The sequence below is a fragment of the Hyperolius riggenbachi genome, chromosome 10 (genome assembly GCF_040937935.1).
Source record: "Hyperolius riggenbachi isolate aHypRig1 chromosome 10, aHypRig1.pri, whole genome shotgun sequence".
In the NCBI taxonomy this organism is placed as follows: domain Eukaryota; kingdom Metazoa; phylum Chordata; class Amphibia; order Anura; family Hyperoliidae; genus Hyperolius; species Hyperolius riggenbachi.
Window position 1 is genome coordinate 172,520,068 of NC_090655.1, and position 16,587 is coordinate 172,536,654.

Consider the following 16,587-nt stretch of genomic DNA (forward strand, 5'->3'; position numbering starts at 1 on the left):
TATACTGGGGGCACCTATACACCTGACTACATATACTGGGGGCACTTATACACCTGACTACATATACTGGGGGCACTTATAGACCTAGCTACATATACTGGGGGCACTTACAGACCTGGCTATACTGGGGAGACCTATACACCTGGCTGCATATACTGGGGGCACCTATACACCTGGCTACATATACTGGGGGCACTTATAGACCTAGCTACATATACTGGGGGCACCTATAAACCTGGCTATACTGGGGACACCTATACATCTGGCTGCATATACTGGGGGCACCTATACACCTGACTACATATACTGGGGGCACTTATACACCTGACTACATATACTGGGGGCACTTATAGACCTAGCTACATATACTGGGGGCACCTATAAACCTGGCTATACTGGGGACACCTATACACCTGGCTGCATATACTGGGGCACTTATACACCTGGCTATACTGGGGAGACCTATACACCTGGCTATACTGGGGAGACCTATACATCTGACTGCATATACTGGGGGCACCTATACACCTGACTACATATACTGGGGGCACCTATAGACCTGGCTATACTGGGGACACTTATACACCTGGCTACATATACTGGGGACACCTAAAGACCTGGCTATCTATACAAGAGACACCTATAGACCTGGCTATCTGTACTGGGGACACCTATAGGCCTGGCTACCTATTCTGGAGACACCTGTAGACCTGGCTACCTATACTGGGGACAGCTATAGACCTGGCTATCTTAACTGGGGACATCTATAGACCTGGCTATCTTAAATGGGGACATCTATAGACCTGGTTATCTATTCTGGGGACACCTGTAGATTAGGCTACTTATACTGGGGACACCTATAGACCTAGATACCTGCACTGGGAAAACCTATAGACCTGGATACTTCCACTGGGGATACCCTTTGACCTGGTTACCTATACTGGGGGCACCTATTTGGGGGGAACTGCTGCCAGATTAACTATTTTTGGGGAACTGCTGCTGCCAGATTAAGTGTATTTTGAGAAACAGCTGCCAGATTATGTGTATTTTTGGGGAACCGCTGCCAGATTGTGTATAATGGGGGAACTGCTGCTTCCAGATTCTGTGTATTTTGGGGGAACCACTGCTGCTACATGTATTTTTGGTGATCCGCTGCCAAATTATGTATATTTGGGGGAACCGCTGCTGCCAGATAACGTCTATTTTGGGGGAACGACTGCCATATTATCTGTATTTTGGAGGAACCTCTGCCAAATTGCATGGATTTTTTGTGAAATGCTGTCAGATTACATGTATTTTTGGGGGAAGCACTATGGCAGAGTTCAAACTTCCCCAGCAGACCTTTTACACCACTGCTAAGGTCATGTATATTTTGCCCCACCCATGACCACGCCCACATTCTGTTGCGTGACCACACCCATTTTTTGGCGCGCCACGGTTTTTGTCACTGTGTAATTACTCAATATAACATATTTACTGTTGTCAATAAATTATTATATCTTAGTCTGTAAAAATATAACGTGAAAGGTGGGAAACACTGGTATGGGGGCCCCATAATCTCCTATTGCCCGGGGGCCCCATGAGTTGTCAGTCCGCCCCTGTTTACATCCGAACCACATGTTTCCTCAACACCTGCGGCACCACAGAGGGGGGAGGAGGAGGAAGAAGAGGAGTCGTGTGGGGAAGGAGAGGAGTCAGACTCAGATGACGATTATGGAAGGTGTTTCTGTGGAGGAGGAAGAGGCAGCGGCGGCAGAAGAACAACCGCAGCAGCCATCACAGGGGGCTTCTGCTGCTCCACGTTCCCATGGTATTGTTCGTGGCTGGGGGGAGGAAGAGGAGTTGCGTGACGTCACTGTGGAAGAGCAAGAGGAGATGGAGAGTACGTCTGGATCCGACTTTGTGCAGATGGCCTCTTTCATGTTGTCCAGCCTGTTGAGGGACCCCCGTATCAAAAAACTCAAGGGGAATGACCTGTACTGGGTGGCCACGCTACTAGACCCTCGGTACAGGCACAAAGTGGCAGACCTGTTAACAACTCAACACAAGGCGGAAAGGATGCAGCACAAGCTGTCAATGATGCTTTACAATGCATTTAAAGTGAACCAGAGACGAAGCACCCTTGTGTATTTTACCATAGAAATCAGTGGGAACATTAGAGAAAACATTTACCATGCTCTCTGTTCCATCCTCACTGCTAAAAGTGTCTGTTATCTAGCTGAGATAAGAATCCCGGACTGAGCATTGATTCTGGCTTTGCTATAATGACTCAGCTATAATGATTCCTGAGCAAAGCCAGCAGGGGGCAGGCTTGGACTTGAAGACAGCAAAGAACACAGTCTCAGCTATAATTATTCTGTAGCAAAGCCAGACCGACTGCTTAGTCGGGATTCTTATCTTAGAGGTGATAACAGGCAAATTAAACAGAGAACAATGTAACAAAGAGCAGATTAGGTGTTTACTGTCATGTTCCCACTGATTTATAAAGTAAAATACATGAGGTTGCTTCATCTCTGGTTCTCTTTAAGGGTGATGTGACAGTACAACGCAATAAAGGTACCACTGGCAGTAATCCTCCTCCCCAGTCCACGCAGGCAAGGACAGGACGCTCCAGCAATCTCGGGGTGATGTCGGACATGCGGACATTCTTTAGTCCAATGCCTCGCAGTAGCCCTTCGGGATCCACCCTCCACCAATGCCTGGACCGGCAGGTAGCTGACTACCTGGCCTTAAGTGTGGATGTACACACTGCGACTGCGAGTAGCGAGGATGAACCCTTGCTCTACTGGTTGCGCATGCTTGACCTGTGGCCAGAGCTGTCCCAGTTTGCCATACAACTTCTCTCTTGCCCTGCCGCAAGCGTCCTGTCAGAAAGGACCTTCAGTGCAGCTGAAGGCATTGTCACTGAGAAGAGAAGTCATGACAGTGTTCAGTACCTGACCTTTATTAAAATGAATGAGGCATGGATCCCTGAGGGCTATTGCATGAGAGAGCAATAGGTCATAACAGATATCAAGCAGAGGCCTAGTCTGGAGTGTGAGGTCCGTGGTCTCAACACTCAGGGACTGATCTACAGAATAACACAGCAATGACACAGTATCCCTAATCTTGGGTGTGAGGTCCCTGGTCTCAACACCCTGGGACTGGTCTAAAGTATAACACAGTAGTAATACAGTATCCCTAGTCTTGTGTGTGAGGTCCGTGGTCTCAACACCCTGGAATTGGTCTAAAGTATAACACAGCAATAACACAGTAATCTGGCTAAGTGTGTATTCCCAGGTCCACCTGTTTCAAACACACTGAAGGATCTGACTATGGTCTGAGTGCTAACACATAAGCATTTGCAACGGCAGACAACCAGCCACTGACAGACGAGAAGTATATATAGCAGAGCACTCCTTAGCGCCGCCCAGTCCCATTCAACCAATCACCTACTGCGCTGGGATCAGCTGATCCCTCTCCTATTGGCATAAAGGGCCTGCCTGTTAGCGCGCGCGCGCACGTAGCTCTCCATCTGTGTGCACTACTAGGCTCAGACAATCCAGACGCATGCCGCTGCGGAGAAACTGCTGGTCTGAACGCGGATTCAGCCGCCCCGCTGTCAGACCGCGGGGCGGTGTCTCCGCAATCCATTACATGTATTATTTGGTTTAATGAGGAAAAAAATAATGTGACAATTTAACTAAAAATGTTAGAGGGCAGGAGTGTTGCTAGGATCCTAAGAGATCCTAAGAGATCCGGGGCACTTTTGGGTACACCAGCTGAAAAATAGGTGTGGCTATGCACCAGAATGTGGGTGTAGCCATGGGTGGGGCCAAATTTACATGAAATTAACAGTGATCTAAGTATTTTGAATGGAGCCCCCCTCCATTAATACAAAAAAATTGTGGTGACCTGCTGGAAGCTGTGGTGCCTGGAGCCTGCATAGGGAGCATGCATTGTTGTGTGTGTGTCCTCACTGTTCTTTCCCCCTCAGCAAAGTAAAAGAGCTGTCAGAGTATTTTATTTTAGCTTGGGTTTCCTTTAATGAATGTATCTAAAAAAGATCATCTGGAAAAGAAAACCTTTATAGAGGTGTACTACTATGCTTTAGTACACTATGGAAGTTCAGTTAAGAACTGGAGTTTGGGATGTTAGTCAGCCAGCAGAAAAAAAAATAGGCAACTCAATGAGAAGACATGGTTAGTGAGATGCTACTAATTTGTGATAGAAACTACCAGAAAGTGGATGTAAATGGCCAAGTGCCGGGGGCAGCGCCAGGCGGGTGCTTTTGGGTGCTCAAGCACCCCCTAGAATTGTCCAAACACCCCCAAAGCACCCCTTGGCGTGAACTGACTTCAGGTGTCTAAGAGATGCCGAGTCAGTTCACAGCGGCAGCCCGAAGCAGCAGAGCGGGGCTACGGTAAGATGGCTTCCTAAAGTCTGCTCTGCAGTGCAGGGCTTCGGGCGGCCATTTTCCCGTAGCCCTGCTCTCAGCGCGGGGTAATGCAGGCAGGAAGTCACGTGACTTTGGGAAGGAAGATGATCGTGGGAGCTGCGCGCCAGAAGGAGGTTGGGACAAGAGGAGGTCGAGACAGGAGGTCTTCTGACTGTAGGTGAGTAAATGGGTTTTTCTTTTTCAATATGGTGGTGCATATTGTGGTCAGAACTGCTGAGGATTGTGCATATTGGGGTCATATCTGCTAACGATTGTGCATATTGGGGTCATATCTGCTAACAATTGTGCATATTGGGGTCATATCTGCTAACGATTGTGCATATTGGGGTCATATCTGCTAATGATTGTGCATATTGGGGTCATATCTGCTAATGATTGTGCATATTGGGGTCATATCTGCTAATGATTGTGCATATTGGGGTCATATCTGCTGAGGATTGTGCATATTGGGGTCATATATCTGCTAACAATTGTGCATATTGGGGTCATATATCTGCTAATGATTGTGCATATTGGGGTCAGATCTGCTAATGATTGTGCATATTGGGGTCATATCTGCTACCGATTGTGCATATTGGGGTCATATCTGCTACCGATTGTGCATATTGGGGTCAGATCTGTCAACGATTGTGAATATTGGGGTCAGATCTGTCAAATTATTGAATGTGTTTTTTGTTCAAATCTGCTCACATTACGTGTATTTTCTTGAGAAAACCTGCACAATTATGTGAATTTTCTCGGGAAAGGGTCACCAAAACTTGGGCCCTCTGTCTTTGCGTTGCACTTTGAAAGGGAACCCGAGGTGAGAATAATATTGAGGCTGCCATATTTATCTCCTTTTAAGTAATACCAGCTGCCTGGCTGCCGTGCTGGTCCTCTGCCTCTAATTCTTTCAACCATAGACCCTGAACGCAGGTCAGAGGTTTCTGACAATATTGTCAGAACTGACAAGATTAGCTGCATGCTTGTTTCTGGTGTAATTCAGTTCACTACTGCAGCCAAATAGATCAGCAGGGCTGCCAGGCAACTAGAATTGTTTAAAAGGAAATAAATATGGCAGCCTCCATATCACTCTCACCCCGGGTTCACTTTAAATTACAGTTAGCTCCGCCCTCATCCGGTCATGGCCATGCCCTTTTTTTTTTGCCGCGGCGCGCAAGCTACCTCGGAAATTGGCCCAGAACCTGCATAGCACCCTCCCCCCCAAAAAAATCCTGGAGCCGCCACTGCCAAGTGCACGCGGCTTACATTAAATTTGCTGGATTCATATTATTGCAATTACCATTTCTAACAGAAAGAATAAGCTTTTGTTGATATGTTTGCTTTGCATAAATAATGGAGTAAACCTAGCCCCTTATATCTGGAGACATAATAAATAATAATGCACATACTTTATAAGATATACAACTTTCCAAAATAAAAACTTTTTTTTTTTTACTGGAGTGGGTAGATTAGAGTAAAAGACAAAACAAACAAACAAACAAACAAGCAAACAAAAAAAATTACAATTGAACAAAAATAAAAATCTAAACTGAAATTCACCACATTCCATGTTGCTGTTTAAAGTGGGATCCGCAGCAAGAGCCTTTACATCACGACATACTTCTCCATCGGTGCTTGGTGTTGAAGGGGTGATTGAATCTGGAATGGCTTTTCCACAGCTCACACTGTGGAAAAAAGGAATATCCTTTCACATAAAAAAATAACAAGATAGATTGCATGCTTCCAAATATGTTTCAGTATGCCTCAGTTTGGTTTAAAGGGAAGGTCCAAGCAAAATAAAAAAAATGAGTTTCACTTACCTGGGGTTTCTACCAGCCCCATGCAGCCATCCTGTGCCCTCGTAGTCACTCACTGCTGCTCCAGTTCCCCGCTGGCAGCTTGCCGACCTCGGAGGTCGGCGGGACGCATTGCGTACATTTTTACGCATTCCCGCTAGTGCAGGCACATTAACACATACATTTTTACGCATTACTGGTTCAATGCGTAAAATTGTACGCATTAAACCAGTAATGCGTAAAAATGTATGTGTTATGTTCCTGCATTAGCGGGAATGCGTAAAAATGTACGCAATGCGTCCCGCCGACCTCCGAGGTCAGCAAGCTGCCAGCGGGGGACTGGAGCAGCAGTGAGTGACTGCGAGGGCACAGGATGGCTGCATGGGGCTCGTAGAAGCCCCAGGTAAGTGAAACTCATTTTTTTATTTTGCTTGAACCTTCCCTTTAAGGGCTGTTAAGTTGAACTGAGTACAAAATGTATACAGCATTTAAAACCAAACAAGCATTTACATACACAATTTGCGAATCCCACCTGTTTGACACAATCACATCCCTAATACGGCTGATTTTTACTTTTTTACAGTTGATGTGGGCCTTCGGAGGTGAAAAAAGCAGGGATGGTCGTAGTCAGCCAACTTCGCTACGCTGGAACTACGCGTAGATTTCCGCAAGTACGCGTAGAATAAATATGCCTACGACTTGCCAACTTTGCTACATCAGCACCTACGTAAGTTTGCATACAACTACGTGAAAGCGCGTAGTCTTCGTAGCCGTAGGCGTAACTCCATGTTCCCATGCGGAATTATTTCCGCATGAATTTTACTAATGGTGCGCATGTGTGCAACCGTTTGTGCACGAAAGTTGTACATGTCATGCGGAGTTATCTCCGCATGAAACTTTCAGTGGGCTGTTGCCAGTGAGCAAGCGCATGCATAGTTTTAACCCGTACGCGTAAACACATGCGTACATAACACGCGTACGTCACTAAGACACTTTTTGATTGGCTGATGCGTACAAACAGGAAGTTGCCCAAAACAGGCACCGGCAAGCGCGTGGAAAGGAGACAGTACGCATCACCGCACTGCAAAGTCAATATGCCGCCCAAGATTCCACCTAGGATGAAAATTATGCTAATTCAGGTAAGCATTCTATTAACAAAATGCATATTTTGTGGCTACTGTTTCTGACTGCATTAAATGCATATTTTGTGGATACTGTTACATAGTTACATAGTTATTTTGGTTGAAAAAAGACATACGTCCATCGAGTTCAACCAGTATAAAGTACTACACCAGCCTGCTCCCTCACATATCCCTGTTGATCCAGAGGAAGGCGAAAAAACCCTTACAAGGCATGGTCCAATTAGCCCCTAAAGGGAAAAATTCCTTCCCGACTCCAGATGGCAATCAGATAAAATCCCTGGATCAACATCATTAGGCATTACCTAGTAATTGTAGCCATCGATGTCTTTCAATGCAAGGAAAGCATCTAAGCCCCCTTTAAATGCAGGTATAGAGTTTGCCATAATGACTTCCTGTGGCAATGCATTCCACATCTTAATCACTCTAACTGTAAAGAACCCTTTCCTAAATAAATGGCTAAAACGTTTTTCCTCCATGCGCAGATCATGTCCTCTAGTCCTTTGAGAAGGCCTAGGGACAAAAAGCTCATCCGCCAAGCTATTATATTGCCCTCTGATGTATTTATACATGTTAATTAGATCCCCTCTAAGGCGTCTTTTCTCTAGACTAAATAAACCCAGTTTATCTAACCTTTCTTGATAAGTGAGACCTTCCATCACACGTATCAATTTTGTTGCTCGTCTCTGCACCTGCTCTAAAACTGCAATATCTTTTTTGTAATGTGGTGCCCAGAACTGAATTCCATATTCCAGATGTGGCCTTACTAGAGAGTTGAACAGGGTCAATATTATGCTAGCATCTCGAGTTTTTATTTCCCTTTTAATGCATCCCAAAATTGTGTTAGCTTTAGCTGCAGCTGCTTGTCATTGAGTACGATTATTTAACTTGTTGTCGATGAGTACTCCTAAGTCCTTCTCCAAGTTTGATGTCCCCAACTGTATCCCATTTATTTTGTATGGTGCTAGACCATTAGTACGTCCAAAATGCATGACTTTACATTTGTCAACATTGAATTTCATCTGCCATGTATGTGCCCATATAGCCATCCTATCCAGATCCTGTTGAAATATGACACTATATTCCTGAGAGTTGATGATTCTGCACAATTTTGTATCATCTGCAAAAATAGCAACATTGCTCACTACTGCATCTACTAGGTCATTAATAAATAAATTGAAGAGCACTGGACCCAGAACAGACCCCTGTGGGACCCCACTGCTAACAGTCTCCCATTTTGAGTATGATCCATTAACCACAACTCTTTGTTTTCTGTCCATTAGCCAGTTCCCTATCCATGCACACAGACTCTTCCCCAGTCCTTGCATCCTCAACTTTTGCACCAGACTTTTGTGGGGAACAGTGTCGAAGGCCTTTGCAAAGTCCAAGTATATCACATCTACAGCATTCCCAATATCCATATTAGCATTCACTACCTCATAAAAGCTGAGCATGTTAGTTAAACAGGACCTGTCTTTAGTAAACCCATGTTGATGCTGAGAAATAAGATTATTTTCTACTATGAAGTATAGTATCTCTTAGTAACCCCTCAAATAGTTTGCATACAACTGATGTTAAGCTTACATAATTTCCTGGACCTGATTTTTTGCCCTTCTTAAATAATGGGAAAACGTGGGCTGTACGCCAATCCACTGGGACTCTGCCAGTTGCAAGAGAGTCACAAAAGATAAGATAAAGGGGTTTATCTATAACTGAACTTAATTCCCTTAGGACCCGAGGATGCATGCCATCCGGGCCAGGTGCCTTTGCTATTTTTAATTTATTTAGTCTTGCCTTCACTTCTTCCTGCGTTAAGTATTTAATATTACAGTTAGAAGATTGAGACTCTACCGCCTCTGTAATTTGCAACAGTTTCTTTTGTGAAGACAGAAGCAAAGAAAGCATTTAATAACTCTGCCTTACCTTGGTCATCCACCATTGAGTTCCCACCCTCATCCTTTAGGAGTCCTATACAGTCAACCTTTCTTTTTTTAGAGTTAATGTACTTGTAAAACTTTTTTGGGTTAGATTTGATATCCCTAGTGATTTGTTTTTCAGCTTCAATCTTTGCCTGCCTAATTTCTTTTTTTACAATTGTTATTGCACTTCTTATAATTGCTTAGTGCAGCCTTGGTCCCCTCCTGTTTTAAGACCTTATAGGCATTCTTTTTCCTCTTCATTTTATCTTTAACCTTTTCTGACTGCATTTCTTTAATCTTTATATGTCCCATCTAAAAGGATATCATAGGTGTAGAGAATTGTTTTTAGTTTATCTCTGTAACTTTGCATTTGTACCAGTACTGTTAATAGTAGAGAGTGAGACACATTTACTACAGTGACCAGAATTTTCTGGGTCGAACCTGGGACGGGTGGAGGGAGGGTGGAGGGTTTCTGGGGAGGGCTGGGGGGAGGGGGGTTGCGGCGCGCCGAAAAATGGGCCTGGGGGGGCGTTTGCGCCCTGCCGAAAAATGGGCGTGGCCATGACATTGTATGGGCGGAGCGTAGCCGTAACTCCAATGCAGCAAATATAGCCAACTATGACCATTAAATAATAAATGCAGCAACAGTTACCCCAGACACCAGAAAGCAAACGCAAAATGGGCAACATTTCAGCAGAAAACAAACTTGAGTCACATTTCAGCAGAAAACAAACGCAATTTGGGCCACATTTAAGCAGAAAACAAATGCAATTTGGGCCACATTTCAGCAGAAAAGAAACGCAATTTGGGCCACATTTCAGCAGAAAAGAAACGCAATTTGCGCCACATTTCAGCAGAAAAGAAACACAATTTGGGCCACATTTCAGCAGAAAATAAAGCAATTTGGGCCACATTTCAGCAGAAAATAAACACAATTTGGGCCACATTTCAGCAGAAAATAAACGCAATTTGGGCCACATTTCAGCAGAAAATAAACGCAATTGGGGCCACATTTCAGCAGAAAATAAGCGCAATTTGGGCCACATTTCAGCAGAAAATAAACGCAATTTGGGCAACATTTCAGCAAAAAAAAAAAAGGAATTTACTCACCTGACAGAAGTCTCCTCACCCAGCCTCTGGCGCGCATCTTCCCGGACGATCCTCCTCCAATCTCCCGCGCTGACAGGCAGAGCAGGGCTACGGGAGGATGGCGCCCGAAGCCCTGTACTGGAGACACAAATAGTCTCCAGTACAGGGCTTCAGACGCCATCTTCCTGTAGCCCTGCTATGCCTGCCAGGCCCGGAAGAAAATGCAGGCTGTAGCAGGGCTGCGGGCTTTGAACTGGCACGGCGTCTATAGACGCCGCAGCCAATTCATGGAATAGTACGCTGGCCAGAGTCCTGAGGGCGGGACGTCCCGCGGCTAAAAGCGGGACGTTTCACGGGACCTAATGCAGGCAGGGACAGCAGACCCCGAAGGCGGGACGCGTCCCGGGTAAAGCGGGACATATGGTCAGCGTACATTCACACTGTTTTTTGCAGCGTGTTAGTGATATGATGCAATTACATTGTTGTAACTAGCTGACCTAAGCCCGTTTAAAAACCCCCCAAGCGCTCAACCGTTGCGCATATGCGCTTGCACCCGCCCGCCGCGTGCGCACCCACCTGCCGTATGCACGTGCATCCTCTCGGCTGTCCTGCCTCCTTCCTCGTCCTGCGTCCTGACCCAACGGCTTTGTCGGTGCAGTGAATGCGCAGTAGCGCAAAAGCTCTGACACAGGGACAGGACGCAAGGACAATTGTATTTTATACATAGAAATAGTGCTGTTAAAGTACGGTGACCAGACATCCCGCTTTAGCTGGGATGCGTCCCGGATTCGGGGTCCCCTGTCTCTGGCTGTGCTAGGTCCTGGGAAACGTCCTGCTTTCAGCCGCGGGATGTCCCGGCCTCGGGACACTGGTCACCATCCGAACTGGCCGCGACGTCTAATAGACGCCGTGCCAGTTCATAGCCCACAGCCCCGCTCTAGCCTGCATAGTCTTCCGGCAGGCAGAGCAGGGCTATGGGAAGATTGCGTCCGAAGCCCTGTACTGGAGACTATTTGTGTCTCCAGTACAGGGCTTCAGGCGCCATCTTCCCGTAGCCCTGCTATTTCATTCAGTGCGAGAGATTTGAGCAGGAGGCTCGTCGGGGGAGCTGCACACCAGAAGCAGGCTGGGTGAGGGGACTTCTCCTGTCAGGTGAGTAAATTCTTTATTTTGCAGGTGAAATGCTGCCCACATTGCATTTATTTTCTGCTGACATGTTGCCCACATTGCCAGGGGCGTAACAATAGGGGCTGCAAGGGATGCGGGGGAGCCCGGGGCCCCTCTGGGGCCCACCCAGGGCCATATGGGGGGCAAGAGCCAGGAGGGGACGCAGCGCATGAAGGGGGAGCGATACCCACACACAGCATGAATTAGCAGCAGTAGCGGCGGTGGTGTAAAGGGAACGCGGACTTACTTCCACGTTCCACGCTGGAGGATCTTCTCTGTATCAGCGCCCGATGACGCTACTTCCTGATAAACAGGAAATTGCATAATTGGGCGCTGTTACAGAGAAGAATCTCCGGCGTGGAACGTAGTAGAAAGTCCGCGTTCCCTTTACACCGCCGCTACTGCTGCTAATTAATGCCGGCGGATGGATCGCTGATGGGGAGGCCAAGGTGAGGGAGGGGGAGAGTGGTCCCTCCTCCCCGCCGCTGTGTGTGGGTATCGCTCCCCCTTCATGCGCTGCATCCCCTCCTGGCTACACTGAGGGCACCCATACGGAGCTAAACTGGGGGCACCCATGCCTGGATATACTGAGGGCACCCATGCCTGGCTATACTGTGGGCACCTATACCTAGCTATACTGGGGGTAAACATGCCTAGCTATACTGGGGGTACCCATACCTGGCTATACTAGGAGCAAGCATGCCTAGATATAATGAAGGCACCTATACATAGCTATACTGGGGCCACCAATACCTAGCTATACTGGGGGCACCCATGCCTAGCTATACTGAGGGCACCTATACCTGGCTATACTGGGGGCACCCATGCCTGGCTATACTCGTGGCAGCCAAGCCTGGCTAGTGGCTATACTGTGGGAACTCATGCCTGGCTGTACTGTGGGCTCCCATGCCTACCTTTCTTTTGCCTCACTGTTACATCATTACGTTAGCTCCACCCATACAATGTCATGGCTATGCGCGCCATAGTATCTGCCCGAAGTCATAGTTGTTTGGTTCCCACAATTTTTGAACACTGTCAATATAAATAATATTATAATCTTTTACATTATGCTGTAAGTAAGAAGATTCTTAATTAATTCATGAATTATACAGTGGTCATTAATACTGTAATATTTATTTTTCAGGAATTCACCAGAGGCCGATACGACCTATCCAACCCTGCGGCCAAGAAAGCCACAGTCAGGAAGGTGCAGGAGATCCTGCGAACGGAATATCGGCGGGTCATGACCCCCAAACAGGTCCAGGTCCTTTGGAGCGACCTTAAAAGGAGGGAACAGGATCTGGTGAAGCGGGTGGGGGAAGAATTAAGATGTAAGTCCGCAAACTATTCATTTATGTATGTCTATCTTGGGTTTTATATGCTGTATGTATTTAGCCCCCCAAAAATTCCATGGACTATAAATACTATAGAGTTGTACAGTATGTACAGTTTAAGTATATCTGTAAGGTATTCACAGTGCATCACTTTTCCCACATTTTGTTTTTTTTATGGGCTTATTCCAAAATTGCTTAAAAATGTATTTTTTCGTGCTCCTGTGTAGGCATTGTGATGATATTTGTGCAATTATTTAAAAAAAAAAAATGGGCCCCTAGGCTTAACATTGGATTTTGATAACCACTGATGATCACCTATATATATTTTTTTTTTGGGGGGGGGGGGTAATTTGATAGGTGCTGTCGTCCATCTGGACCCTAGATCCTCTCCAGGCCCTAGGCAAGTGCCTTGGTTTGCCTTGTGGATGATCCGGCTCTTGTGCACAGCCATCTTTTTAAGATCTCTCCAGAGCTATTCAATCGTATTGAAGCCTATGCTCTTGCTGGGTCACTGAAGGACATACATAGAGTTGTCTCGAAGCCACTGCACATTGATATCTTGGCTGTGTGCTCAGGGTCGTACTCCTACTACAAGATGAACCATTGCCCCAGTCTGCGTCTTAAATGCTCTCTTTAAAACCTATCCTATCCTATTCTTTCATGTCTAATAAATAAATAAAAGGTATAAGAATATGATTTTTAAGGTCCTTATCAAAGTTCACTTAAAAATAGAAATAAAAGTAATTGTACTTCAAACAAAAAAGTTATTACTTTTTATCCATTTTATCATATATTTTGATCACATTTTATTATTCATTACTCCTTACTACAGCTGCAAGTGGTACCCGGGTAACGTCTGCACCCAGGCCTTCTTCCTCAAGAGCATCCTCACCTGGCCCCAGCCATCATAGCCAGAGGGCGTACCAAAGGAGAGCCAGCGCACCACTTTATGGTAAAATTCTCTTACTGTATGATTAACATTGCATACTATGGTAAAGCAAGTAAATGCTGTTATATGTATTACATTACAGGTTCTTATTTTTAGGGATAATCAATGAGATTGAAATATGTACAAGTTGATGGATTGCTGGGTTAACCTATTTTACCCATTTTTTTCTACAGTTCCTCTATCGACATATGTGAGGAGGATTGCAGAAGAGGCCCGGAAGACGAAGTGGAGGCAGGGGCGGGAAATCCGCATTTTAAAAGCCCAGATGCTGGAGATGCGCCAGCATGTGGCAACTCTTGAGGAGGAGGTCCGGCAGTTGAAGGGGACAGGGGGTAGGGTGGACTGAGGGTTTTTTTGTTTGTTTTTTTTTAAGTTATTTTAATTTTTGTTGAACATTTTTACTGTTGGCAGGTGATGTAGCTGCTGCATGGTTTTTGGTAGTTGGAAACAGCTGTACACAGCTATTTCCCATAATGCAGCAAGGTTCACTGACAGAAAACTGCCAAAAGTACGTACTTTTCTTGTGGAAGGGGTTTCACCACAATATCAGTCATACAGCGCCCCCTGATGGTCTGTTTGTGAAAGGGAATAGATTTTTCATGTAAAAGGGGGTATCAGCTACTGATTGGGATACAGTTTAATTCTTGGTAGGAGTTTCTCTTTAAAGAGACTATGTAACAAAATGTTCAGCCCTAGTTCTTCTATTCTATAAGTTCCTATACCTGTTCTAATGTGCTCTGTCTTACTGCAGCCTTTCCTAGTTGCACAGTGGCTGTATTATTTCTGTTATATGATCTAATCTTCTTTCCTATGTCGGCTTTGTCGGGCTCAAGCACTCAGGCTGGAATGTGCAGGGCTGCTTGTGATTGGATAGAAGCTATACCCACCCTCTCCACGCCCCCTGCAGGCTCTGTATGAGTCACACACTGAGCTCCTCTGAGCCTATCACAAGCTTTGAGCAGTCATGTCTTTTGTTTGTAAACACTGCCAAAAATTGGCAATTATTAGCCAGGATTGCAGCAGAGAGTGGCAGAAACAGCACAGAGGGGCCCAGGAGAGCATAATGAATAGATGAATAGAATGGTATGTTTTTATTGTAAGATTTTTAGAGTACAGATTCTCTACGTTGAAAAAAAGGAAAGAAAAACTTTTCCCCAAAAATAAATGTTTTTCTTAAGAAAGTATAAGTTTCTTCTCTTTTGTTGTATGATCTCTGACACTGACACATTGTGTTGGACTAAATAATCGCAAAAGAAATACAATGACATTGTTAGTACAATGCATTTCTGAAACATATTTTCATGCAAAATACTTAGTTGTGTGTGTCACATTGCTTGTGATGTAATCCCTTACTTTTTTAGATCTTCAATGTCCAACACAAAGCACCAGTGTGAAAAATGTACAGTGTGAAGACTATATGTAGCAATTATTCATTGCTTTTTTGTTCTCTTTTACAGCGCATGCACAGGCTCAGTCTCCTCTATTTTCTTCCTCCCTTCTTCTGCATGGGCCGCGTCATAGTGCACCGAACTATGATGTGCTGAAGAGAGTTGGAAATAATTAGAGGACACAGAGCCTGTGCATGCACTGTAAGGACCGCAGACATCATTTTTCCGGTTACAGCTCTACTTTCTGTAGGAGCCATGGTTTAAATCATTGCACCCTGGCCTGGCGGTGGGAGCTGCACAGGCAGCAGGAGCAGGGTAATGCAGCAACAGCAGGTGTAAGGTGTGCCAGGAGCATGCCGGACGTGGCACTTGTCAAGTGGCACTTGTCACATGGCACTTGCCAAATGTCACTTGGCACGTGCCACGTGGCACTTAAAAGCATACCCAGCACCCCTGCTCAGTGTCCCTTTCAGTTTTTTTGTTTTTTAGGGGGAGGAGGTAGTTTGGATTGGTTTGCAGGCTTTAAAATACTTACCGAGCCTCCAGCGAAGTTTTGTAGCCTTCCTGAATCTTCTAGCATGCTCCTAGTGGTTTTCCAACGTCCTCTGTGCACGGCAGCAGGCGTATCACTTGACACTAGGCAGGTCAGGTAACACGCCGGCTTCCATGCAAGAAGGATGGCAGAAAGTCGCTAGGAGTTTCAGGAGGGCTGCAAGATGTTGCTGGAGGTTCAGTGAATATTTTGGAGCAGGTTTGTGTTTTTTCTGCTGGTGGTTCAATCAACCGACAAGCACATGAATACAGCATCAGGTGATCCCTGCCGGTGGTGGATATTGGGGACTTAAAACACCTATATATATATATATATATATATATATATATATATATATATATATATATATATATATATATCTATCAGTATATATAAATATAGATATATATCTACACATCTGATAATATATCTGCATGCATGTATATCTGACATACATATAAATACAGGTAGCCCTCTCCCTCCAGTTAATTATAGGTAGCCAGACCTAATCCCCCCCCCCCCCCCCAGTAATTCACAGGTAGCCAGACCTTTCCTTCTTCCCCCAGTAATTCATGGGTAGCCTGACCTCTCCCCCCTCCCCCAGTAACTCATAGGTAGCCAGAGATAATTCCCCCTCCCCCCAGTAACTCATAGGTAGTCAGACCTTTCTCCTCTCCCCCCCCCCCCCAGTAAGTCATAAGTAGCCAGACCTGCCCCCCCCCCCATTTAAGTAAAACAGTAGCAGAAAAAGTTGAATTAATAAGAATGTGGGGTGCAGCCTAATAGCGGGGATACCAATAGAAATAGCAGCAACATCTTTTATTTCTTCAGTGCTCCCTGACAGTGGGAACACT

The 16,587-nt window shown here is 45.5% G+C and overlaps 1 protein-coding gene across 3 annotated transcripts in view; it reads right to left on the reverse strand.

Annotated features, from left to right (window-relative positions):
• SLC43A3 (solute carrier family 43 member 3) overlaps positions 1-16,587 on the reverse strand; it is a 1,442,737-nt gene that overhangs the window by 637,282 nt on the left and 788,868 nt on the right. For all 3 annotated transcript variants that reach the window (XM_068255264.1, XM_068255263.1, XM_068255265.1), the window contains exon 8: positions 5,981-6,105. In XM_068255264.1, the coding sequence (XP_068111365.1) occupies positions 5,981-6,105 (125 nt within the window). The remainder of the gene's footprint in view (positions 1-5,980; positions 6,106-16,587) is intronic.